The sequence below is a fragment of the Nelusetta ayraudi genome, unplaced genomic scaffold, assembly GCF_046127955.1.
Source record: "Nelusetta ayraudi isolate G7.1 ecotype Tasmania unplaced genomic scaffold, CSIRO-AGI_Nayr_v1 ptg000238l, whole genome shotgun sequence".
NCBI classification, from domain to species: Eukaryota; Metazoa; Chordata; class Actinopteri; order Tetraodontiformes; family Monacanthidae; genus Nelusetta; species Nelusetta ayraudi.
In genome coordinates, this window is record NW_027466287.1 from 475,431 (window position 1) to 500,935 (window position 25,505).

General features: G+C 45.8%; 3 protein-coding genes across 4 annotated transcripts; 2 read left to right on the forward strand and 1 right to left on the reverse strand.

Moving 5' to 3' along the window:
- The first annotated feature begins 4,403 nt into the window (after positions 1-4,403).
- alkal2a (ALK and LTK ligand 2a) lies at positions 4,404-9,060 on the forward strand. Its single transcript, XM_076016851.1, has 6 exons — positions 4,404-5,267; positions 5,816-6,224; positions 6,537-6,590; positions 6,856-6,936; positions 7,049-7,123; positions 8,226-9,060. Exons 2-5 carry the CDS (start codon positions 5,900-5,902, stop codon positions 7,111-7,113), a joined length of 525 nt encoding a protein of 174 aa, XP_075872966.1. The 5' UTR covers positions 4,404-5,267; positions 5,816-5,899; the 3' UTR covers positions 7,114-7,123; positions 8,226-9,060.
- Positions 9,061-10,456: 1,396 nt separating this feature from the next.
- Positions 10,457-20,030, reverse strand: acp1 (acid phosphatase 1). Of its 2 annotated transcripts, none has more exons than XM_076016805.1 (6): positions 19,882-20,030; positions 18,615-18,688; positions 17,998-18,111; positions 13,911-13,972; positions 13,095-13,200; positions 10,457-10,778 (listed from the first exon to the last, which is right to left on the reverse strand). In XM_076016805.1, the coding sequence occupies exons 1-6, from the start codon at positions 19,922-19,924 to the stop codon at positions 10,701-10,703; spliced, it is 477 nt and encodes a 158-aa protein (XP_075872920.1). In that variant the 5' UTR covers positions 19,925-20,030; the 3' UTR covers positions 10,457-10,700. The 2 variants fall into 2 exon arrangements, with proteins under 2 accessions (XP_075872920.1, XP_075872919.1); XM_076016804.1 differs by lacking the exon at positions 17,998-18,111 and adding an exon at positions 18,180-18,293 and having other exon boundaries at positions 19,882-20,029.
- Positions 20,031-22,096: 2,066 nt separating this feature from the next.
- fam110c (family with sequence similarity 110 member C) lies at positions 22,097-25,446 on the forward strand. Its single transcript, XM_076016779.1, has one exon. It carries the CDS (start codon positions 22,412-22,414, stop codon positions 23,447-23,449), a length of 1,038 nt encoding a protein of 345 aa, XP_075872894.1. The 5' UTR covers positions 22,097-22,411; the 3' UTR covers positions 23,450-25,446.
- Positions 25,447-25,505: the final 59 nt, after the last annotated feature.

A 25,505-nucleotide genomic window follows, 5' to 3' on the forward strand; every position in this document is an offset into this window, starting at 1 on the left:
ATGCCGTTATCAATAGATCCATGGACGTTTTTTTCCTTTGGGACAATTAATCACCCAAGGCTCTTCTACTCAACTGTGGAATGTGAAATAAATGTTTAAAAATGGGCGCAAGGTGGGATTTTAAAACACCGGTTCACTGGGTCCACTGGGTTCCAGTTCAGGAGAAACCCCCACGGGATTCTGGCCGCACAGCTGGCACAATCATCCTCCCCCCCCTCACAATCATCCGAGAGCAGGATCACCAGCATCAGATGTAGAGACCCAAGCGTGAGTCTGACCAAAGGAGCATCCGAGAAATTCACGTTCAGATCTGCTGAGATGGAAAATGTTTAAGTTAAACTGAGGTAAAAGAGGATGCACGGTGCATGCAGGGGTTGGCCTGAGGTTTCTTTCCAAATGCATGGAGTGACAAGCGTGTTGGGCTCTCAACACCACCCCCCACCAAAAAAAAATAATAAAAAATCCTCCAGGAAGCATGATAACAGTTGGCAGCCATGTAACACACTCCCCGAAGACTCCGTTACAGAAAATCACCTGCACCGTTGCGTTAACAACAAACATATGTATCTTAAAGTGTGGGGGGAGGGGGGGGGGGGGACTATCAGCCGTCTAAACTGAGGGAGATTATTTCACTATGAGCCAAGGAAAGATCAAACGCAAACAAAATATCAAGTTAATCAGGGCACAACCAGGACCCTTCCAGAGTGAGAAAACCTGCCAGAGGAGCTCTGCTCACTCTCAGAGGTGCCTCCGTGAGGTCAAAGGAAGCTGGGTGAACGTCGCCGCTCCGCACTTTGACAACTGGCAGATTCCCCAGTTCCGCCAGGCTCACACGCACACACGTTTGCGCACCAAGCACGGAGTTGCTTTAGTGCCGGTCTGGCTCAGTGTGATCGGACAAAGTCAATGGGCTTAACTTTGAGCCGCGACATTATATAAATGGGCCCAGAGGGCCAGGGGTCGACCACCAATCGCGTCGCATCTCTGTCCATCACGCTTTGAGATTCATTGGCTGATTTTCCCGTCACGGGGTGATAAATTATACACACTCTTTCACACACACTTAAGATGCTTATTAAATATGTGTGCAGGCACACCCACTCGCGCACTGCTTAAAGATACATTTACGACCTTTCCTCATCCAGAGAGGGCGTTGGGTGGCTTCACTCCTCAATTTATAACATTACTCAGCATCTGGAGCCAAGATTTCCAGAAGGAAAAAGAGAGAGCAGCTTGCATTGCTCGCATACTTTCCAAATAGTATTGCAGTGGCTGGTCAAACAATTGTGTTTCATTCAAGGGACTGGAAACGGATCGACTCAGTGGGATGAAAAACAAAACAAAAACTAAATGAGAAACAGCCAATCAGGCACATCAGGTGGGAAGCGACAAACATCTGTTTTAAACACACGAGGCGACAACGAGACACCAGTGGAAACACATTATGGGATTAGCCAAAAGCCAGGAAACAAATAAAGTGCGGGCAGGAAAACATGTTGAGATTTGAGACTTTCAAATTAAAAGAGGATGTGACCCCGACGACAAGGCCGCTTGTTGTTGACTTTAAACTGAAAGTCAGCTGAATGGAGTCCATCAAGCACGTCGCCTGTGAAAGTTTTGCACATTGCTGTGAATCCTGCCGTGGCCTTCACTCGGCACCCTTCACACCTCTCACTCAGTGACGGGTGTGAGATAGCAAAACTCTGTTGGCGTTAAAGTATGTTAGTTTAGCCCCTCCCCTAAACCCTAGACCACCCCACCCCACCCCCACCCCCACCCCCACTGGATCTATGGGAGTAGAAAAAACGAAGAAGAGAGAAAGTGGGGGGGGGGGGGGGGGGAATAAGAGAGCGCATCTGCTTTAAATCTGAGAACCATTGAGAAATTCTGAGTGAGGCAGTGACCCTAAGCGGAGAAATCCTACTGATCCAGATCCATCCAGTTAGTCATGCATGTGCTTATCTTGCTCAGACCGAAGTGGTCAGAGGGCCGCTGGCTACAGTCAGGATCACCTTTCAGCCTTTGCAGGTGGAGCTACTCATCCTGCCGCCGCTGCTTCTCGCCCAGCGAAAACCCTTCTTAGTCCGTCGATGCAAAGACAAATTTTTCGGAAAAAATGGAAGCTATCTGCTGAAGGAATGAGACAAGTGTGTCAAAGTCATGCACAGACAAGGACAATGTGCCAGGAAGGGTGTTTTCGTTTTCTTTTATTTTGATTGGCACGTCTTTCTGCGAGATGTGAATAAATAAAAATGATTGACGTGGAATCGTGAGTACGTCGAGATCACACTCGCTTAAGATGCATTTCATTCGATCCGAAGGCCCAGTTTCTAAGATTTATTGTCTTCTTAGCAATCGCCAGAACCCCTGAGCAGATACACTGGTTCTGGGTTACTGTGGGAATGTGGCGGCACATGGTTACACGTGGACCTGCTCTTTGAAGCCGAGAAAGATTTAAAAAAAAAAAATTACCCTATAATAACCCTGTGAGGAAGTGAAAATTCCAACATGGGCACGGTTGTTCCTATAAAAGAAAAAGGTCACTTCCTTGAAAACATGAATTGCCGGGTCAGGAGTGAGAACATCACTCACGCATCATGTGAACATGACTCAGTGACTTGCATTTGGAAGGTCAGAGTGTGTGAGTTCAGAGGGGCCACAAAGATCAACAAGGAGGTCAGATTCCTCTTGCACTCGGCCGCGACGGTTGCCCCTGCTGCCGTCGGACGTGTGGCGTCGCGAGGACGACGGGACCTTTGGAAGGTTTAAGCATCGGCAGCCGGTCGGAGGTGTGAAGCGGAGCCACCGATCCAGGCAGCCAGCCGAGAGCCAAAACACACAACGAGGGAGCTCCCGTCGCGGCTGGCAAAGAACACTGGCTGCGGCTCTACCTGCTATCAAAATTGAAAAGGGGGGGGGGGGGGGGACAGCAACCGGGGTTCGGGTCACAACACTGAGGCACACGAACAACTGGCAACAGGGGATGATTTAAAGAATCCAACCTGAGGAGCTGCCAGAGCAGCTGTCACCTCATGACACAAGTGTGATCCGCCACAGGTGCAGAACGGCGCCCCCTGCTGTCACAGCTGCATTGTGGCGGCTTCAGGTGTTTCAATGAATTGGCCTACATTGGAAGTTGCGGTCAGGCAGTCGATGAAAGTGCTCTCTCTCTCTCTCTCTCTCTCTCTCACACACACACACACACACACACACACACACGCCTCTGCATCAACAACTACTGCTCACCTGTCCCATTACAACTAATAAAATACACATTTTATATCATATATGACCCTTGTATCCTTTTTCTGTGTTTAACATCAGGCCAGGGTACAGTGGTTGGAACTTAGCCTCTGGCTAACACCGGCACATTGACAGGAATGTAACAGAAAAGTTCGGAGCCACTCCTCTCAAATGGCAAAACACGATAAATCGTCGTGGCGCGCCAATCACCAGGGAAACCGGACACCGACGCCCACTTCCGTCATCGTTCGGGTCGATATAATTAATCAGCTGAGTGTTCGGGAGAAAGGAGAGCACACTGCCATCATACCGGAAGGCGAGAGGTGCTGCACGATTCCCAGGAAGGAGAGAGAGAGAGAGAGAGAGAGAGAGAGAGAGAGAGAGAGAGACAGAGAGAGGGAGGGAGAGAGAGAGAGAGGGCGATAGAGAGTGAGAGAGAGAGAGAGAGAGAGAGAGAGAGAGACAGAGAGAGGGAGAGAGAGAGAGAGAGAGAGAGAGAGAGGGAGGGAGAGAGAGAGAGGGGGCGATAGAGAGAGAGAGAGAGAGAGAGAGAGAGAGAGAGAGAGAGAGAGAGAGGGAGGGAGAGAGGGAGGGAGAGAGGGAGAGAGAGAGAGAGAGAGAGAGAGAGAGAGAGAGAGAGAACCGGTTGGTCAGATGAGGCTCGGGGTTGCTGGTCTGGTGACAGCGCGCGCTGTCCTTTCAGCACCAAGGATGTTTTACGCGCGCGGGGCGAAGAGGCGGTGAAACACTCCACAGATATGCACGATTCAAATAAAATAAAAATAAAAAGTCACCCACACACACACACACATACACACACACACACACACACACACACACACACACACACACACACACACACACACAATAATAATAATCTCCTCCTCTCTTTCCTCCCCAACTTTCTCAGATGGGTGAGATTCATTTATTTTTTTCAATGGGGGTGGGGAAGCGGCGTGGGAGCCAATTGCGCGTCTCCTCCTCCCCAAGTAAAGAAAACCTCGCCGACCTTACTAAGTCACTGCCTAATCTCCGGCCCCTGTGCAAACCTCAGCGATGCCGCCGTGTTGGTTAGTTAGTTAGTTAGTTAGTTAGTTTTCGTCTTTGTCGTGCAAGTGCGGCAGCAGCAGCATTGCTTCAAAGGAGAAAAAAAAAAAAAAAAAAAAAGCTGCGTAACTGCGCTTTTTAAAACAAAACAACACATTCCGGTGGATGACGAGCGCGCAATGGCTCTTAATGAGATTGAGAGAGTCATTGGACTATGGAAGCACTGCCACTGATGTCAGGATCTGCGCTGCCGTGTGTGAGTGTCTATGTGTGTGTGTGTGTGTGTGTGTGTGTGTGTGTGTGTGTGTGTGTGTGTGTCTTTGCGTGTGATGTAGTAGGACATTTCGTGGGAAGTATTAGTGGGGAGAAGGTTTCCCGGCAGCGCCTATCGCGCTGATAAATGGAGTAACAGAGAAGGAGGGGTGCCGCGAGAGGATAAAAAAAGAAAGAGGGAGAGAGGAAGAGGAAAAAAAAAAAAAGAAGCCTTCAGTCGTCACCCGAGTGATGGTCAGTCAACTCGAGTAGACCTCCGACCCCCCGCAGTGCCAACAATGCGTCTCCTGCTCATCACGGACGCAGCGGAGTAGCCCAGGCGGGGACGTGTCAGCGCGTCTGGAGAGGCAGGATAAAAAGTCAGCCTCGGCCAGGACGCACACGAGGGGGTTCTCTTCTTGGACCCGGAGCCCTTTGTTGCCCACTCCTCTCCTCTGACCCCCCCCCACCCCCGCCACCACCACCATCACCCTGCAGCTCTGAGCCGGCTGGTGTTCCGAATGATGGTCGCACAAGTTCTACCAGGACTTTGGAGGTTTTGACATTTTTCCAGTCCGAGAGACCCAGATTCCAGGGGAGCTACATCCGACTGGCGCGCGCAGGAACTCCAGAAGTTGCGCACAGTTCTTGGTTTTGTCTCTCTTTTTTTTTTTTCTTAAACTGCTGGGATCGTTATCAAACTTTTGAGTGAAGAGAACCAGAAGGTGAGCACTTCATTTCCGAATTGTCTATTTCCCCACCCACTTGTTCATCAGTGTTAACGTTTTGTTTTTAGAAAGTCTTCCCTGGAGAGCAAAGAAAACATTGTTCTAATGGCGGTTTCCTGTCATGGTAAAGTTTGTCATCACTGTGATTCTGCGCACAAGTTGCGTCGAAAATCATAGAACAACTGTGGGATGGACGGAGTGAGTGATGCGGGGAGCTGTGCACGCTCGCAACTTTCATGTGGGCTTTAAAGTGCGCTAATTGTGGCTCCGTGCGTGATGTTTCATGGGTCGTTGACTCGTCATAAAAGAATCCGTGTGTGTTTCTCGACTGAAAGGGAAAGAAATACTGTATAATGGCAGAAGAAAGAAAGAATGTACACTTTCACAGCTGCGCGGCTGTTCGCTCCAAGTCTGCTGTCAGTCAGCGGCGTGGGCGCGCCGAGCCGACTCCAACATGCTGGCAGCTCATTAAACGAGGATGTTCAGAAGCTGCTCGCGGTGTTAACAGCTGCGCGTCACGCTCTGCCTCGACTCTCCCCCCGCAGCTCCGCCGCGGTGAAACGTCTGTGACCCCCCCACCTCCCCCACCCCCCTTCGCTCTTCCAATCCCCCGCGCCGCGCCGGGAGCTATGAGCGGAGCGCGCAAGTACGTCAGCATGGGACTGGTGCTACTGGTGTGCACGCTGACCGGCCACTGCGGCGAGGGCGCGCCCTCGGCGGCCCCGGCGGCGGCGGCCCCGAGGAGCAGCAGCAGCAGCAGCAGCAGCAGCAGCAGCAGCAGCAGCAGCAGGGAGGCGCAGTCGGACTGGAGGAGGATGGTGGAGATGGTGAGGCACGCGGAGGACGCGCGTGGCCACCACGGCTCCAGGACGGACGCGCCGGCCACGCTCAGGGCGCGCGGCTCCACGGCGGAGCCGAGGAACCAGAGGACGGACAAGGCGGAGAAGAGCGTCGGTGAGTTGGGTGCGAGCTCCGCGGCTGGACGCTGCAGACCTGTTGACTCTGCCGGGCTCAACATCCACTGTTTTGAAAAACTCCATAAAAAAGAGTTTTACTGGATGTGCTCTGAAGACATTTAAATGTCTGACTCAGAGCGTTAAAAAATACAACAACAACAAGGTGTGCAATGAGCTGAGACAAACATTTAGCATCCAGCTGGGGAGACCTGACATGATGCATTCATAAAAGGGTTTCTCTACCAGATCAGCCACAGATGTCTGACTCAAGCCTTTCCTCCCGTCCCCTTCTGTTCTGTTCTCCCCTCAGTTGTGTTTCCCAGAGACCTCAGGAAGAAGGAGAAATTCCTGAAACACATGACAGGTGAGGCCCAAATGCAAACGTGTGTAATTCCTCCTGACAAGCCACGGAGGGGCTCAGGCTCTGCTGGCTCTGTCTGGACAGCGTGTGGGGCACACATCAAGAGCAGGCGCAACATGAAGAGATCACGAGAGGGAAGAATGCATGCTGGCTTTAAGTAGCAATAATATAGGGGGATCGTGGGGGACGGAGAGAAAAACAGATATCAGCGGCTGCAGGTGCAAAAATGTTCTGACAAGATGCTCTCTTCCTCCTTCTTTGCGTCCAGGACCTCTTTACTTTGCCCCCCAGTGCAGGAAGCTGGTGTACAGACTCTACCACCACACCAGGGACTGCACGATACCCGCATGTAAGTCAAGTGTCAACTCCACCCCTTGACCCCTGTCTGACAGCGCTTCCTTGTCGTGGAACGTGAAACTCACGCACTCTCCCTTTCCCCCCCCCCCCCTCCTCCGCTACAGACTATAAACGGTGCGCGCGGCTCCTCACGCGATTAGCCGGCAGCCCGCAGTGCACGGAGGGGTAGCGCACAGCAGGTACGGTGACACGTGGCTTCAATATTGGGCACCGCACAAAATCATCCTGACCTCAGAAAGTCATCATGATGTCTTGCAAAGGGAAGGGGAGGGGGGGGGGTGTAATTCAGTGTTTCCTGCTTCAATGCTGGAAAATGATGCAGGCGTGCACCTGCTGTATGAAATTCAGCGATATTTCATTAATTATCATATACACTACCAGTCAAAAGTTGTTTTTTTTTTATCTTTACAACTTTCTGCACTGAGGTTAGATGCAGAAGACATCACATATATGAGCAAGATATATGTAATTATGAAGCAAAGAAAAACACGTTAAATGACTCCAAATGTGCCTTTTATGAAAGGTGGCTATTTTGAAGAATTGAAATATAAAACATTTTTCTGAGGAGATATATATTGTCATATATTGTCATACATATGTATGTCCTTACATCAGTTCCATAAACAGTATGGGGCACCTTTGTGTTGTTGTGCAACTGCACGTACCGTTAAATCCCTGAAATACGTTAAGTCCCTTTTAACCCCTCCCACCCTGCAGCTTATATTTCAGAAAAAAAAAAACTATATGAGAAAACGTAAGACTATGAAAGTTCCATAGATTCAACGCTAACTCTCTATTATCACGAAAATCACTGGCGTAAATTGTCCAGGTTCTTTGTAGTTGACCCTTTGGGTACTTTGTCATAAAAGGCCACAGTAACACAATAATGACTCGGCTGGTTTCAAATTGCCCAAAGAGGTGACTTTACACCACCTGCTTCCTATTAGGAGTCAGAGTGATGTTTGAATGGTGATGCACACTTCACACATATTGCTGTAAACTCTTAAGGTAGGACGTATAATGGGGCGTGCAGTTTGCCTTTGCCTCAGGATAAATTACTTCCTGTCTGAAGTCAGAGACAATTGGTCTTTGTGCACACCGAGGCCCACAGCTGCACAGCAGACTGGAGCTAAGCAGCTTATTGATTTCCCCCACCACCCACCCCCCCCTTCCCCTTCTTGTTCTTTTACGATTGTATCGTGAAAAGACATTGTCAGGCGGCGTCATGTTAAAGACTGGCCTGATTTTTCCAAAGTCTTATCCTCATCTTCTCCTTTGCAGACTGGAGAGCGTACTTGTTCTTGGGAAAGCGTTGGAAAGAAGTGCTTTGGACAGTGCGAGCGGAGCCTAAAATTACATGACCAGCCCAAAGTGACCTTAGGCACAGTGTTGCCCCTCGGGGAGGCCTATTCTGCTAGAGCACGGATTACCTACCGCAAGGCTACCTACCACCCTGGCTGGTGCCTCCATGGATGGCCGTCACAATGAGGGAGCAACAAAAAACCAGCCTGAGGGGGGGGACGAGAAAAAGAAGGGCAACTGATGAGTGAAGATGCTTCAAGGTGTGAAGTGACTGAGAAGAGCAAAGAACCCGGGGGCCTGTCTATTTCCTGATCTCATCCAAAAGATGAAGCTAGAACCAATCGAAAAAAGAAAAAAAAAAAAAAAGAAAAGAAAAAAAAAAGGGATTGCATTTTATCTTCTTGGTCGGTTTCATTATGAAAAGAGCAAAGGTCCAAATGTCAAGTTCATGTCAAGAGCCCGTTACTACCACAGCAAGGTCCCTATAGGCAACAAAGACAAAGGAGGAGAAGAAGAAGTTCTCACTGACTCTGGCTGAGGGTCACAGCCTCGTTTTTTTTTTGCTCAGCTGATTAAATTATTAACTCGCAAGGACTGTTTCTCCGAGAAATGGCGCTCCGTACGTCACAGCCCGCCTGTGGATCTTTACTCCAGCGTGGTGAAGTCTATATTTCTATTTGTTCTCACAAAGGTTCCACTGTAGATACGTTAGGCGGCAAGCCACATAAGATGTATGTGTCATATCTACTGTAAAGCAAAGGCATATGAGAAGGAATATGCATATATTTAAATAAATTATAAGATTGGTACAAACGTCCAACGCTGCGGCTCTTGTCCTGTGAACCGTTTCCCTCCTGATCACATGACCTGCGAGTGAGTTCCGGCAAAACAATATTATGGAAGGGGTGGGGCTCTCGGCAGCGGCTGCTTACACTTTGACTCGGGCTTGAAATAACTGAATAATTCATAGTATTTTGTGAATATAAATACTCTGTTTTCAAAAATTTTCGTAATGTCTTTGGGAGTTGTTAAAATTTACAAAATGAAAACATGATACTCGGCCGCCCTGCTAGTCTGGTCACCTTCTTAAGTTGTTACTCCCAACTGAAACAATGGCCATCTGCCAGCTGTTGCACCAACAGATACATATCTTACAAGTATTGCCGCTAAAGGCTGCAGTGAAACTCGACTCTAAAGTTATTATAAACCTGCCCCGGGCCTCAGTGTGAACACTGCTGACAGCTGACTGGATGGATTATCCCACCTAATGAGGACGAGTCCCGGCGACGCGGTCTGTCTCTCGATCCGAGCTCTTCACGCATGTGTGAGGAGTCCAGAAGTTAGCGCTGCCGCCAGATGGAACGCTTCTCTCAATCCTCTGGATTTATCTCCGCTCGCGCATCCATCTGGTGAAGAGGCCGCAGAAAGTTTGGACAAGGGAGGCAAAACTCTGAACTGGTCCAACCTTCTGTCTAGTGGACCAATCGCAGTTGCTGCTTACTACTAGTTCGGCCAGGTCATGACCTCTCACCAGACTGCAGTGTTATTCTCTCGCCAGACACCTGAACCTGTGTTTTAGGAGACACCTCCATTTTTCCCCATCTTCTTCTAATGTGAAAAAATGTCACCCGCCAGCTTCCTGTTTCTCTTCTTCTGACACCTTAATTGGGCAAAACATAACCGATCACCAGTCACGCAGCCCACCTTTTGATTGGTAAAGGAAGCTGATTGGCGAGAGAATTCACAGAAAACGAGGCCCGTCCGTCAGCACGCGCTCTCTTTCTTGGAGCTTGGCAAGACGGAGGAGAGTTTTTGAGAGCATTTCAGAGCTGTGCGAGGTTTTATCATCTACAGACGGTGAGTGAATAAAACGAGTCTAGTTTCATCCCTTTTTACGGGTTCTAGTCGGCGCTTGAGTTTCAGCTTATTTCGATCATTTAAGGCCAAAGAGAGGCGCAAAACTGCACGACACCAAATAAGAACCACGCCGGGAGATTCGTTTTCAGGTTAATGGTACCCAAAATGTGTGACCCCTGGACGTGACCTTTGACCCGTAAACCTCAGTAGTGCACAAAACCAGTCATGCATAATAATGTGCTGGTTAAGTTCATTCATAAAAAAAAAAAAAAAAAAAAATGAAACAATGAAAGTCAAACGACACATTTCGTCCGGTTTGATGAGCGTGTTGCAGAAACAAAACCCCACCAAAGTCCAAGTTAAAGGCCGGTTTATTGAATGTTAATTGACGGCGGACAAACTTTTCCACACAGCAGTTGTACAGCGAGTGATTCATAATATGACATTTATTACCACACTGAGGCAACATGTTCTCTGGTTTCCCTGTGACGTGTGCCGCCGGCGGCCCGGGCGAGCGCGGCTGCACTGGTCGGCTGTGAGGTTGCTGCTGTCTGACTGACTGACAGGTGCCAGTGTGCGTCTGCCGCTCACCCGCCGTTAGGAGTTGTCTTCCAGAAATGCTTTGCAGCAGCGTACACACTGCTCGTACACCTTCTCAAAGTCCTTTTCCCCGCCCTGTGGGGGTCAAAGAGGAGAAAAAAAGATATATACATTTCAGTTCAAAATGTCACGTCAACATACGCCTGGGCGATTTTGGACAAAAATAAAATCCAGATTTTTTTTTCTTTCTTGAAAACTCGATTTTTGATTTAGGTTTTTCTGTAAAACTACAAAAGACGATGGAATAAATTATTTTTTAACATTTTATCTTTATTTTTTAAAGAAAAATGGCAAACAAAATTCCCTATTGGGAATGGCAGTAAATCCTTCTTGGGTTTAGTAAAGTGCAACATTTACAGTCTTCCTGACCAAACAAAGATGGAGTGAGAACCTCACTTTCACCAAACATCACTTGACAATGAGCAGGTTCTCCATAAACAAAGATGCAGTTCGCTTATTTGGGAATAAAGCGAAAACTTCAGAACCAAACACAAATGAGTCCTGTGGATAAAGCAACACAACCCAACCTTAACTGTCTTTCACCAAACATCACTTTCAAAATAAAAGGTTTTCCTATCTTGAACAACAATGAATGAATAAAGTGCACAGCCCGGAAGCATGCGAGAGGAAAATTGATTTCAAGATAATAATTATTATTATTTTTTTTTTTTTAACATCGTCTTGACCAATAAATCCGATGTTAAAAAAATCCAATCCAATTAATCGCACAGCCTTATGTCAACACAAATGCAAAAATTTGAATTTTCGTTAAATCAGTTGCAAAGGCAACTGATTAAAGGTATAATTACAGACCCCAAGCCTTTATATTGAAGCGTCTTCAGGCGGAAGAATCGACCAAATAAACGTCTGGCTGACGCCGGACCAAAAATTAATGACATTTTCTGTGGGATAAAGTTACCCCCCCACCCCCCCCAAAAAAAAAAATAAAAAAGCTGTTGTGTTTGTGTGTTTTGGTGTTTGGAGCACCAAGCCTGCTTCCTCTGGGACGCCGCTGTGGCTTCCAGCGAGCACGTAACAGCTTTACGGTCTAACAAGCCAAGACCGTAAAGCGGGACACACACACACACACACACACTGCACTCACACAGGCTGCGGTCAACCACACTTCCAATCCCGGCCACAGCAGTTTGAAATGAATTGTTTGTTGTTTGTTTATTCAGTCATGGGATCTGAATGTCTCGAGATGAAACAATACTGCAGATGGTGATTACGCTTTGCTAATCAATGAAAGGTTTGGCCTTCAGCATCCGTCAGCAATGACTGCCAATAGAAAATGTGTCTGCTACTCCTTTGTATTGATGTAATCATAGTCCTGAGTTAAATATGAAGGGTGTTGAGATAACTGCATAAGGAGAGACTTTTGAAAAATGCTCAGTATTTTTAGATTTGAGTGGCTTGAATGACTCTCGGGATCACGGACGGACATCAATGTGTCACCGACTCTCTGGGGAAAATAAACTGCAAAAGCAGGGTGGCGATTAAGTTTGCAAGGCCGTATGCTCATGCATTTTCGTCTCCTCCGCTGTCTTCTCTCATTGGAAGACATCAGGAAGATGAAAAACAGGAACCCAGAGTTGAAAATCATCTGTCGAAAAGTTTTTGTTTTCGCAGGAGGACGAAAAAAATGTAAGGTGAAAAAACAAAAGAACGAATGAGTAATGAGCACGAGTATGAGCAAAAACATCTGAAAATAAAAATTTTCCGTCCGGTGGTTTCCAACGATCACATAACTGCATGGAATCAATAACTGTGTTTACGCAAGGCTGATGCAAGGTCGAAAGGCTGGAGGTCAGAGGTGAAGAACCGGCGTTCCCTGAACGCAGCGCACCACTCCAGCACGCGTACAGAAAGTCGTTTGTGGGGGAAAGAAAAATGAATAATTGTGATTGTGAGAATTTATGAAATGTGCTTGAATGTGGCTCCGCCCATATAGGCGTTTTAATTTTCTCCGTACAACCAGAGATGTCTTGGATTTTCCAGTTCCTCATCCTGCACTTCACTCGTACACTCACCGTATTAGTGCAAGGACTTCACTGAATCTGTCCGCTTCTATGAACTTTGAGTGATTTGCTTGTGCAGCATCTCTTTATTCTGCGTCACCCATAGAAATTCTTCTCAACTTGCGAAAAAAAGCACGTCTCATGATAAATTGAACACATATTTTAAAAGTCTTCACCAGAAACTGCTGCTTTCGGCTGCATCACTCGTCGTTGAACATTAGAGCAGTATGTCTGTATTACGCCTCAATGCAAACAACTTGCCTCAACATATGGAACTGGCGACGTTTAAAGAATCTCAATATTTAAAAAAAAGCCACTTTGCATAAAAGAAATGTCAAAAAAATACAAAATACTCGGCGTGAATACTTACATAATATGGATCCTGAATGATCAACTGCTTCTGAGGGTCGTATGAACCAAGAAGCTCAATCTTTGCTTTGTGGTTTTTCACTTGCTTTGCTTTATGGTTCAGGTCTCTGAGAAGAAGAAGCACAGACAAGTGACGCAATGACCTATATGTTACCTATATAGCAAGTCTCTTTCAAAGTGCTGACAAGTGATGGTTTAGCCTTGATTCGGGCAAGTCTGAGCACAAAACATGACATTACACCCAAGAAAGGTCCACAACTTGACTGATGAAACTGATACTGATATTTTTTTTTTCTCAAATTCCTGGTGGGAAACCAAACAGGACCTGGGTACCTGAGATCTAGGAGTGTCTTAATTTTCTCAGTCTGGTCAGCTTAAGTGAGGGGACGGGAGCGCGGGGAGCGCGGAGAGCAGGGGGAGGAGGGAGACCCTAACGTGGGAGAGAAAGGGCAGGAAAAGCTGCCCAGAGAGCAAAGACAAGGCATCCAAAGAACTCAGTAAGCTGCTTAGAGATCAGATCTGCCATGATCACAGGCATGTGATCTCAAAATGATCCCTAAACGTTCAAAGTATCAAAAAATATCCCTCCCCCTGACCTCTGGAAAGAGCTTAAGGAAGGATATTGCTCATTAAAAGCAGGCACTGGCCTCTGCGTTAGCGCTGCTCCGTGCCATTTTCAAGTGCATGTAGCGTGGTAGCGTAGATACTGGTGGCGGGGGGGGGCTGAGAGTGTTGGGGGGAGGGGGGTTTGGCAGGTAGTGGACGTCTTTGCTTGGGGGAAACAGCAGAGCGATAGAGAAGAAGAACATAATGGTACCTCAGGTTGGTTTCGTCCATGCAGAGGATGTACTGAAAACTCAAGAAGTCATCACTGGTCACCTGACAAGAGGAGGAGAACCAGAGGGGAGGGAGGGAGGGAGGGAGCGAGAGGAAAAAACAAAAACAAGTGTCACTATTGGTTTGGTGAAGACACAGAGCAGGCCTCCGCTGATCTGCAGCTCACCGCTGCGGCTACAAGAAACAAAAAAAAGGAAGAAAAACAAAAAGCTGCTTCTGACTGTGACCCCGGCGTTAATATGTGTTCTTCACATTAGGCAAACCCCACCCAAATAAACTCTGGCTAAGACATCTCATTTCATTCACACGTTCAAAAGCAAAACTTCAGCCTGCCTGTTGGCGGTGAGGCACCTTCTGCAGCGTCAACCACATGCAAACCACCACACACAACACAGACAGCATGTTGGCTGGTGGAGACGCGGTGGGCTCTGCGTTCACTCATTTGTTTGACGGCAATAAAAGCTTGCAGGAATTTGTGGGAGGGTTCGGAAGAGAGGAAACATTGCGAGGCTTGAGAAAGAAAGGAAAAGAGGAAGAGAGGAACAAAAGACATGAAGAAGACTTTGGCGGGGAACATTCAATCACGCCGACAGCTGAGGTCACTCGGAGAGATGGCCAGATGTTTCACCGCGACTGTTCACGTTTCATTCCCCGGGTGGCCGTGTGCGTGCGTGACAGCGTCTTTTACCAGGTCGCCCCGACACTGCATGGTGCCGATAAAATCGGTGAGGGGCGGCGAGGCTGCCGTCCTTTCATCCACCTCTCTGTGGCATTCTTCACATTCTGAGAGGAATAATCATTATTTCTCTCTCTCTCTCTCAAAAAAAAAAAAAAAAGAAAAAGAGAATGACACAGACAGCTGCTGTCACTGTTAAAGAAGAAAGAGTTGGGTGGTGGTTTTATGGTAAATGAATGACGAGCACAGGGAGGCGAGCGGCGGCGTGGCTGCATCTGAGGGATAATCCAATCCAGACCCGACACCAGAGGAGAGACTCCAGAAGTGCTGGACCAAAGGCCACACGGACGTTCCCCAGGCATGAAACGGCCTCGACCACTGGCTGTGCACGATATGGCGCAAACATTTTAGGTTTTGAAATATTTCACAGCTCCCCCAAGAGCGGATAACCCGTTTACGGCGATAGCCGGCAGCACCGGGGCAGCCCCGCTGATCGCAGACAAGAGCAGGAGATTTAGTGCAGCAGCTCACATGATTTATTACCTCGCTGAGCCCTTCTAAAGCCACTCTGTGGTCAAAACAGAATGGTTGCAAAACATCACAGTGCGTCTCTTTTAAACTGTACTGCCGTGATGTGGATTAGACTCGACACTAATTATTTTGTTGTTTTTTTTTTTTAGGCAAATCGCTGAGTGTCAAGTCACTAACTGGGAGGTGTTGCTACTTTGGAAAGCTGCGATCCCATTCCAGCAACGTTAGACGACATGAAAGGAAGCCACATGTTGGAGCGGTTCATATTTTTTAGTATATTAAGTTTGAGAGATTTTATTTGATTTATTCATGACTATTTTAACCTGGGGGGCCAGTCAGGCTGCTCTTGACAAATATTTGTTCTGAGTTTATTAATACAATATTAATGTTCTGTTGCCAAGTTTCTTCTTTGGTGTATGAATCAAAAATAAAATTAACTAAATAACAGATTTTTTTTTTTTAGCTAATTTCCACATGAATGCATTAAATATGGTAAATGCATTTATATTGGGCTTTTCCAGCACCCCAAAGCGCTTTCCAAAGGCCGCTCATTCACCCATTCATACACACAGTCACACACCAATGGGTGGCTGCTGCCATGCAAGGCGCTGCCAGCCCCACTGGGAGCAATTTAGGGTTTAGTGTCTTGCCCAGGGACACGACGACAGACTAGGATGGAGCGGGATTTGAACCGCCAACCTTTCTGTCATTGGACAACCCGCTCCACCTCCTGAGCCGCAGTCGCCTCTAACGTCTGTTACCTCTGAGATGACATCTTACATGTGCATCCTGTCTTTGTATTGTGTCAACAGTAATATGGCATCCCTGCAATGACATATTGCATGTCCTTGATGTTTTGTGATGTCTAAATATGACTGACTGTTTAATTTTATTGTTATTTATTGGGGACTATGTATGGAATTTATTTTTTATTTAATTTATTATTTAATTGCTGTCAAGACTTCAGGGACAATGTTTCACTAATGTTTTCATAGATGGAAGTGGGGCAGAGGCAGGCCCCCTGCTGGGCTCCCAGTGGTTCGCACCACAAAAACACTGCGATCGTCAACATTGAGTGTGAGGGACGGAGAAAGACCCCAGGGGCGAGCACTGCAACCAGGCCGCTGCTGAACAAGTGGGAAAGTATCAAGAAGTTGATGGGAGATGTATGTGGATTTATTGACACTTGTATCAATAAAAGATAATAAATGAGGCATCTGTTGCAACGGCTGCAGGCTTGGCTTGGACTGCTCGCACTTTCACACATGACAGACACATCTGATTGTGTTTGACCTTGTTTTTTTTAACTGCGACAGACTACAACGTTTTTTCTTTTTTGCTTGCTTGGTTTTTTGGTTTGGTTTTTTTTTTATATATTGTGGGAACATGTCATCCGAGGAAAATTGTGTGATTCGCTCCAGTTCAAATTCATTATCTGGAGCCTTTGCTTTCGTGAAGTTCCTTGCGAAGAGGCTTTCATTCACAAATGTCCCCAAAACATCTCAGGCCGTTAAATGTTGTGTAAACAATACATAAAAGTTTGTTTATGTACTGTGACAACAACAAAAAAATACTACAGAGTTCCCAAGTACTGCATGCACGAGATTTCCATTTCTCACAAAGCTTATTGCGCAATTCAATCAACGATAGGCATTTTACACGACATGTCGTGTACGGTAACGGCAAACCAACTGCATCTGCATTAATTTAAGAATTCCTCAAAAATAACCTAATCTTCAAACACTTTCTGTTTTCTTTGGAACGCGCCACTGGCAAGAACAACATCTTCACGATCAGCCAAACAATGACTCTATTAAATATGGTATTTGTTTTTTTTTTTTGCAATTTCTGACATTTACTTGATTCCGCACAAAATCTGTCATTTCAAGAGAGTCGACTTTTTTAGGGAAGCACTGACTTCAAAGCAGCGCACACTTGGCCCAGTCAACAGGGGATGCTGGCAGAGGTGGAAGCCCAGCCAAAGTTCAGGAGGCCAGGTGAGGGGAGGAGGGTGGGGGTGGAATATCTTTCATGTTTTTCACTTTGGAAAAATCATGATAAAAGAAACGGGGAAAGAGCGAGAGCGTGTCCAACTTTGCTTGGGTTTGAGCCAAGAATTGGGCCTCGCCATTCCTGCTTTGAGGAGATTAAACGAGGCTCCGAGTGATTTGCAGATTTAGAAAAAAAAAAAAAAGGCAACAAGGGAGAAGTTCACAGGTTAAAATACTCAGGTAACCTGAGGACAACATGGAAAAATTATTTTAGGGCTACTTGGGAATGAGAGTTGCCAGTAGAATCACAAAGCCATGAGAGTTGTGCCTGTGCAAACATCTCAATGTATTCAAGGCCTGTGTCAGTCGTTCAAACACATGATGTGAGGCCATACAGTAACTGCTACATACTGTGGTGAATTCCAACAGCACGAAAGATTCTCGTCAGTTATCGTCATTCGTCAACAACCTTTTTTCTGACTGAAGCAAGACGATAACTAAATAAAAATTAATTTACAAGGACTAAGACGATGACGAGGTGTATCGACACTTTTGTCAACAAATAAAAACGAGAACATTTTAGTCAAAAGACTATGACTAAAACTAAATCAAGTTTTGCTGTGAAAATTAACACGGTATTGAGCTGATTTTATCGACAAAAAGATCAGGGAGCAAAGCTAAAGAAGATTTTAATTTTGGAGGGAGATGTTAGAGGGGATGAAAGAGAAGAGACAGAGCGAGTATTGTGTTAGACGTCCCAGGTTAAAAAAAAATCAAAAACGGTCTTGTTTGTTGGGCATGCAGCAGACCACATTCTCCAAACAGTCATCAATAAGGTACCACAGGAGCCTCAGGACGTCCGACTGTACCTGTCGGGCCCTGTGGCTCGTTTCAATGCCATGCTTCCTGAGGCAGGCCAGGCCTCGGGCGTCCGGTGAACTGCCCACATTCCAGTCGGATGTGGCCCCACTGTCTATGACCCACTGAAACAACAGAGAACAGAAAAAGGGGGCGCTAACTATAGCTAAGGTGTCGTGGTGGGATGTCGTACCTGCCTGGCTATATGCTCCATGGGCACACCATGCTTCCTCATGCAGGCTTGACCACGGTGGTCCGGAGGGCTTCCTATTTCATAGGTGGATGTGGCAGCGCTGTCTATTCTCCACTAGGCAAGGGAAGCACGGGAAGCAACAGCAAAGCAACATTGATTGATACTCTACATTTGTACTGGTAAGGTAGAATTAAAAACAGCATGAAGATAATTTGAAGACAATTGCAAAAGTATATTTAGTACATAAAGAAGGACTACTGAAACATACAGAGTTTAAACTCACCAGGTGCGAGAAAATCATTGCTAAAGTTGTATCTTGCAGACTAGTACAATTTAGAGAGGAATGGGGCGTGCATGTCCCAAATAATCTTCAATATGAAGGTAATGTTATTAGCATTGAAATTGGTTGGTGACAGTTGCACATGGTTTAGTTACCTGATCAAGAGTGCCAGCTTCAGTTACCATTTTGGCAAAGACGGCTTCAGCGATGGGGGATCTGCAGATGTTCCCTGTTCAAAACCGCAGAATAGCAGCAAAGGTGAACAGATTTCAGTGCTTGTTTTTTCACGACAAGGTTTTTTTTTAGTTGGTCACAAGATGGCAAGATGCTATCTTGTGAAGCGGAAGCCTTTGTTGAAAAACAAAGATATAATGAACAGGACTTAATGCACAATTTGATGATTTATCTGTGTGTGGATCAAAGAAATTTATAACAAGAATATTTTCAACTATGGTACATTTGGACATTCAACATGGCACAAATATATTGAGCAAGAGCATCAAAGATAAACTGAGTAATGTGATCCCCCTGCGCCAACTCTTTCTCCCTGAGTCATTTGCATTTCCGTAAACTCTACACCGCGCATTCGGGCAGCAAATCGAGCGAGCGTTTTAGCATGACGTCACCACCCCGGAAGAAAGCCCCTGTCTGTAACCTATCTACGCACTATTTGACAAGTGCCTAGTGCGTCAGAATGAAGTCACTCTTTTTGATATTGTGAAATTAATATATGCGAAAACGGGACATAATACGACTTCACCTGAACAGCGTGGATTGTTATAAATACAAAGAGAAGGGAAAATAGATTTATTACTGGTCCATTTTCAAGCAAAAGCAGCCTAGAATTCGATATTCAAATCACGGGACTATTGCTACTATACTGTTGTTGCCCGGCGGTAACCTTTTGCCAATGACTTCATATTTCAATGTTAACAGAAAAGAGCAAATGGTTGTATGTGTCGCTTGCGATATGGTTTGCATAACATAGGCGGGCGAGCCAATGATGACTGGATTTTAGGCTCACGACAACGGCAACTTGGGACCGTGTGACACATTTGGAAGGAGCAAAGTTCGCATTTGCTTGCGCCCCTAAGCAATTGGTCAGTCACGGACATTTAGTTGATAAGATTAAATTCGAAGACGCATTCCTTGGTATTTTCCCAAGTTGCTCGTCGCCATGCAAAACACCAGGCAAGACAAAGTTTAAAAAACAACGAGGGACGATTCGTAATAGCGCGAGCAGCTCATTCATTTCTCAGAGCTAGCTGCAAGCTAACGCTTTAGCAAGCGAGCCAAATAAAGTTGGAAACACGCTAAACAGGGACGAGCGCCGATGACGGCTGTATTTCTGTAGTTGTACTCGGGGCGTCCCAACTCGGTTAGAGCGATTCAGCTTAGTTAGGGTTAATTAATGGCTCTTACCCAGGCAAACGAACAGAGCAGACTTTTTTCCGGCGGCGGCCATGTTGTTCTAATGGCTGTAATCGAGCTGCCTGGAAATCAGAAATGCGCAGCCGGGACTGCAGTCAGCCTGGCTTTCCGCAGCGAGCAAGTCAGGCGCCTCTTATGACAGAGTGCGCCGGTATTCTAAGTATTACGTCAAAAGCTGGGTACCCCGACTCTTGGAAAGTTTGACTTTAATCAATCAAGAACAGTTGTTTTAATGAATTTAATTCACATTGTACATAGACATAGTGGGTTTAGGGAAACTGAACCCTAAGAAAGGAATTCATTTCAGAGTCTAAACGTTATTATTTATTTATTTTCTCAAGTTTCTAAATTCCAACATAAAACTTCAGCGTAGGTTATTTATAATAGTCAGCGTGGTCCTGATATAATTTTCTTTTCTTTTCTTTTCTTTTTTTTTTTTTTTAAATATCCCTTCAAAAAGAAGTTTTGTGGTTATGTAGGATAACTCCTTTTATGTCTTCAATAATAAATTCATTATTTACATAATTCTTGGAAAAAGACCCCAGATGACTAGGAAGAAAAACCTAACTTTTCTCAGAATATATCAAAAACCTTTCCAAAATATTTTGGATAAATTATATTGAAACCAACTTTAGTTAATGAACTTTGTCTTTTCTTTACTGCAGAGAATAACAAGCAAACCACAGTTTGTTTTAGAAGTACAATAAAAAGCAGATCAACGTTTGGGCAATTCCAGACCTACTGGCCTTAGAAGGAAAAAGACCCTGCTGTTTTCTCTTCTGAAGGTTTGATTTATTTGTTTTCTGACATGAATGGTATTAGGATTAGGATTAAATCCTAACCCAATTGTCTGAACATTGCAAACTTCAGTTGCAGCTAATTAACTACAACCCTGAGCCAAAAGATAACAATTAATTTTATCAACCTTAGAAAAAAATAACACGACAGTCTGCAGGTATATGTGGTTCTGGCAGTAAAGATGTAAATGTCTACATTCTAGTTTGACCATCGGACAGCCGATTCTAGTTGTGATGAGTTACAGAGAGCGTACAGAGAGTCTTTGTTTCCTCGTATGGCACTCATTAGTTTTATTGCGATAGTTTCTTCCCTCGTGGGTCACAATTTCACCACAATTAATGGTTTCATTCACATCAAAAGGAACACTGTCTGAAGTCTTGCTCGTGCGTCACTTTGTATAAAAGGGTCTTCTAAATGAAATTGTAGAGTTGTAGAACGTGCTAAGAGGGCAACCAATGATTGCATTATATTTACACTCATATTGCAACTGACAAATATCAAGTGTTCTGTGCAAGCATTTGCCTCGATTATCTATGAGACAGGAATTATAATTTGACGTAATCTGAATTTTAAAGGTTTAAGGTAAAAAAAAAAAAAAAAAAAAGAAAGAAGAAGAAGAAGAAGCTGATTTTCCATTAAAAAAAGCAGCAACAAATCTCAGATAATTTTTTTTTTTTCATACAGTGAGATCGGCCTATGGCACCAGCTTTCATGTTTACTCTGCCTCACTGAAAAGTTTGAACTGTTTCCACAATGCATTAATCCATCAATTCATGAATTGACTTTCTATACTGAACTCAGGGGTGCTTAAGTCCATCACGGCTGTCTTGGTGCAAAGCTGGGGTTACACACTGGAAAGCCACCAGTTTGCTGCAGGGCCTGATGTCTAAAGGGTCTGCCTATGGACTGCTGGAGGAAGGCACCCAAAGAGAACTCATGCACAGGCTGAACTCATCATAGAAGTATACAGAAAGGTCTTTGGTGAGAATCCAATCCGCAACCTTCCTGCTGTGAGGCAAACGTGCTGGCGCTGCATCAGCCTCCACCAGTGGCGGTGGGCTAAGTCAGTAATAGTAATTTGAATATTTGCAGAAACAAAAGAAATCTTGATCTAATAATATTCTTGGACATCCTTCATCTCGAGATGTTGGAAATTGCGCAATTCCTGTTTGACATCCTGAATAGTATTTGCACTTCCAGAGGGAGCATCACTCCCTTGCCATGATTTAAGAATGACTAAACAGATGTAAACATATATTACACAACAGTTTCATGTTAATGACCACCAAACCAATTTCATGAGTCAATGCCTCTGGGAAATGAAACGGATAACAAGAAGGGGTTTTCTTAGTACTGGATCTTGTTGGATTGCAATCTGAAGCCAGCTGCACAACACCGACATTTCCATCAAGGACGCCAAGATGATGAAAAGGAAAAACACAGCTCAGTTTTCTCACAAGTGATAGTATCAGGTGGTATCAGGTGTACTTTGAACAAGCTTGTGTTTGGCTTAAAAACTAGCCTGCGCAGAGTGGGTGGGGTCATGTGTTTGAACAGACAAGGTGAAATCTCCTGTTGTAATGCGTGCTCAGGCAAGGAGCAGGCGTGAATGGAATCTTATACCGCCGCCGCTCAGGCGACCGACTGCACACTACAGGACTGCCTTTCCTTTGGAGGCCACTGACGCGGATCTTCTGGGGGGAAAAAACGACGCATAAATGCCATGGACGCAACGAGTGACACCTCGAAAATCCTGGAGAAGGGTCCGGAATACCTGCGTAAGCAAATGGAACTGGAAAGTGAGAGCAAGGGGGGTATGAGCGCCGTGGAGAGGCTCGCCGCAAGCAAACCTAAATATGTCAAAAGCCAGCAGGTGGTGAACTCGACTCAGGAGCCTGCCATAAGCCTCGGATCAGGATCTACTGGTGCAGCGTCTTCGCAGCCGAGCTCCAGCCGGGACGAGGACCCCGACACAGATGCCGACAACAAGGAGCAGACATGCGGTGTGCAACCGGGCTCGCAGGTGCGCCGCTCCAGCTCCAAGAAACGGCCGGATTCCCTGCTGCTTTATAGGCATAAATGTGAGTTGCTGCGAGGGCCGGCCAACGACCGTAAACACCACATCACACGCAAGCTGCTCCTCGGTGCCGTCCAGAGGAGCGCTCCGTTGCACGAGGTAGCAGACGTGAGCAACCAGGAAAGAATTGCCACACCTCAGGGGACAGGAAAGGAATGCGACCGCCACGCTAGTAGCCCTCAGTCAGGGAGGAAGTGGGATGGAGCGAGGACACGGCGCGGCTGTGCCACAAGCTGTGTCTCTGCTGCCACAGAGAGGCCAGGTGGCGTCTTGAGAAAACGTGGCGGACTGTTGGCGGTCCCTGAAACCGAGCAGCGCTCCGGCAAAGGTGTGAGCCGCTCCCACTCGGACATCAGCTCCAGGTACTCGAAGAACTTTGCAGACTTTGACGCCTTTTTCAAGTACTGCGGACTCCAGGGCGAGGTCGTCGAGTCGCTGGGCAAGGAGAACTTCTCGGCGCGCTCGGACGACATGGCCATCAACATTCGCAGCGTGAGCGTGTCCACGTCGGAGAGCGGCTTCACCAGGAACAGCAACGAGAGCGATGGGCTCCAGGAGGACGAGCTCCGCGGGAAGACGCGACAGGGGACGTCGGTCATAGAGCGCAATGCTAGAATCATCAAGTGGCTGTACAGCTGCAAAAATGCAAGTGAGGCTGGAAAAAGATTGAGAGACTTGGACTGACGCACGCTGCCTTGTGCCTTGACAGGGACCAGAAGTGGATTAAAGTTTGTCATCAAGACAGCCTTTTGGGGGGGAAAATGACACCGGGCTACTGCAGCTGTGGGTGTGTCTGCTTAGATTCCCATTTCCACTTGCTGACGCGTATTGCATGTGTTCGAGAGTGCCAATTTTCAGCTGACACCCCGGCAGCAAGCCTGTTGGCAACTGTTTCAACACAAAACGATTTATGAAAATTGTTTCTGACAATACTATTGAACTTAAAACTTTCACACAGCACTGCAAAGGCCACTCGTAAATGAAAAGACAGTGGGGGGGAGGAAGAAAAGTGCCAGTAAATAGAGACGTTTTCTCCTCCCTGTGTTTGAATGTCTCCCATGGGTCACAATAAAACTTGAAGAATTGCTCAAAGAGAAATTTAACTCTAGCCAAACAAAATCCTAGAATTGAGAGACTGCTCTTTAATAATCTGCCAGGACTGAGTCCAGTAACCTCCTTTCCCCAGCTCTCCACTTCCTGCCCTGAAGTGTGCAAATGCTTATTTACCACTTTCACTTAGGCCATCGTTCGGTGGTGGTCAGAGCTCGCCCGTCTGCAACGGCGGCTGGGAAAAAAGCCAAAGGACAACCTACTGTTGTCTCCATGCGTAAACAGGATTGCCACCCACTCTGACTCTCTCACACACACACGGGAACAAACAATATTTATGTAGAGTGTGTGAGCAGATTCACATCAGCCAGGCGCCGATGTGCCAGACACGCTTTTCACACACAAAAGAAGGAGAAGGCCCAGCCGGCTGCGTCACGTTGGGGCAGGTCATGTCTTGCCTCCCCACATGTTTGTTTCCAGAACTTACTACTGTTAAACAAGAGTTAATCATTCCTTTGCAGAAAATAAATGGAGCCTTGCTGTTGCTGCTGATCAACGATTGGCAGATTTCAATGTTTTATTTTTTCTTAGCGAGCTTTTACCAAGTTTTAACATGTTACAAGACTTTTTTTTTTCAGTAGGGTTAAATAGTGCTGTGATACTACGCTCACACCACAGGTTCACTCCTCAGCATTGTTTTATGTAATAAAAGCTGTTATTTCTTTATCACCCAAACTATTCCATATTTTACTTCAGTTATACCTGGTACAAGGTAACAGTTGAAAGAAATCTATGCATTGACTGGACAATGTGGTTTCTCACTCTCACTAAATGGCTGATTTGTTTTGGGGTTGTTGTTTTTTGTTTGTTTGTTCAATCTCTCTATTGATATAATACAGCCATCAAAATGATCGGTTAATATCAGTGCAGAATATTATTTATACACAACAGTTTTTGCACGTTTCTAGTATCTAATGGTCATATTGCACATTGCACTGTAATACATTAATACATGTTTTCTGGAGTCCTGGTTGATCTTCCATCCTTCTAATAGCAGCTGTTACATGAGGGTAAAATCAGGGAAGCCCAAAGTGATCTGTGTTCCGGGCAATGGGAGATACTGCTGGACCTGGTCTTTAAGCAACTATGAATATTATTAGTTATTATTAGTAGTCAATGAAGACGTATCAGTCATTTGATCTCAATAACTTGATCTAACAATAATTGTAATTAGGAAGTAGTAGTTTTCACAACAGCCAGAGTATAAATTAAAACTACAGTTTTATACTGTAGAGCTACCTGGTACACTAACGCCTGTTGGATTCCGTTTTTTAGATACGATGGAGGAGTTTGAAAGCAAAAGTTACTGACGTTTGTGTTTGTGTCTTACCTCATTTTGAACTACACCCTGGTACCCAAGTTTTTAATCTGCAAAAAGAATAGCTACGCAAGTGCATGCACTGAATACTTGGGGAAACGCATAAAATCTCAACTTTACCTGAACTTGGTTCAAATAGATTGTTAAGAGGCTAAATAAACAGGTTTCAAAATGTGACCTCTAAAAATAAAATGGAGCGATAAGTATGATACGTCGTCATCTACATAATCTATTAAAAAATAATCAAAATTTTCATTTCAAATTGATTTTTTTCAATAACCACTTACCTCGGATTTAAATCCGCCTACACAC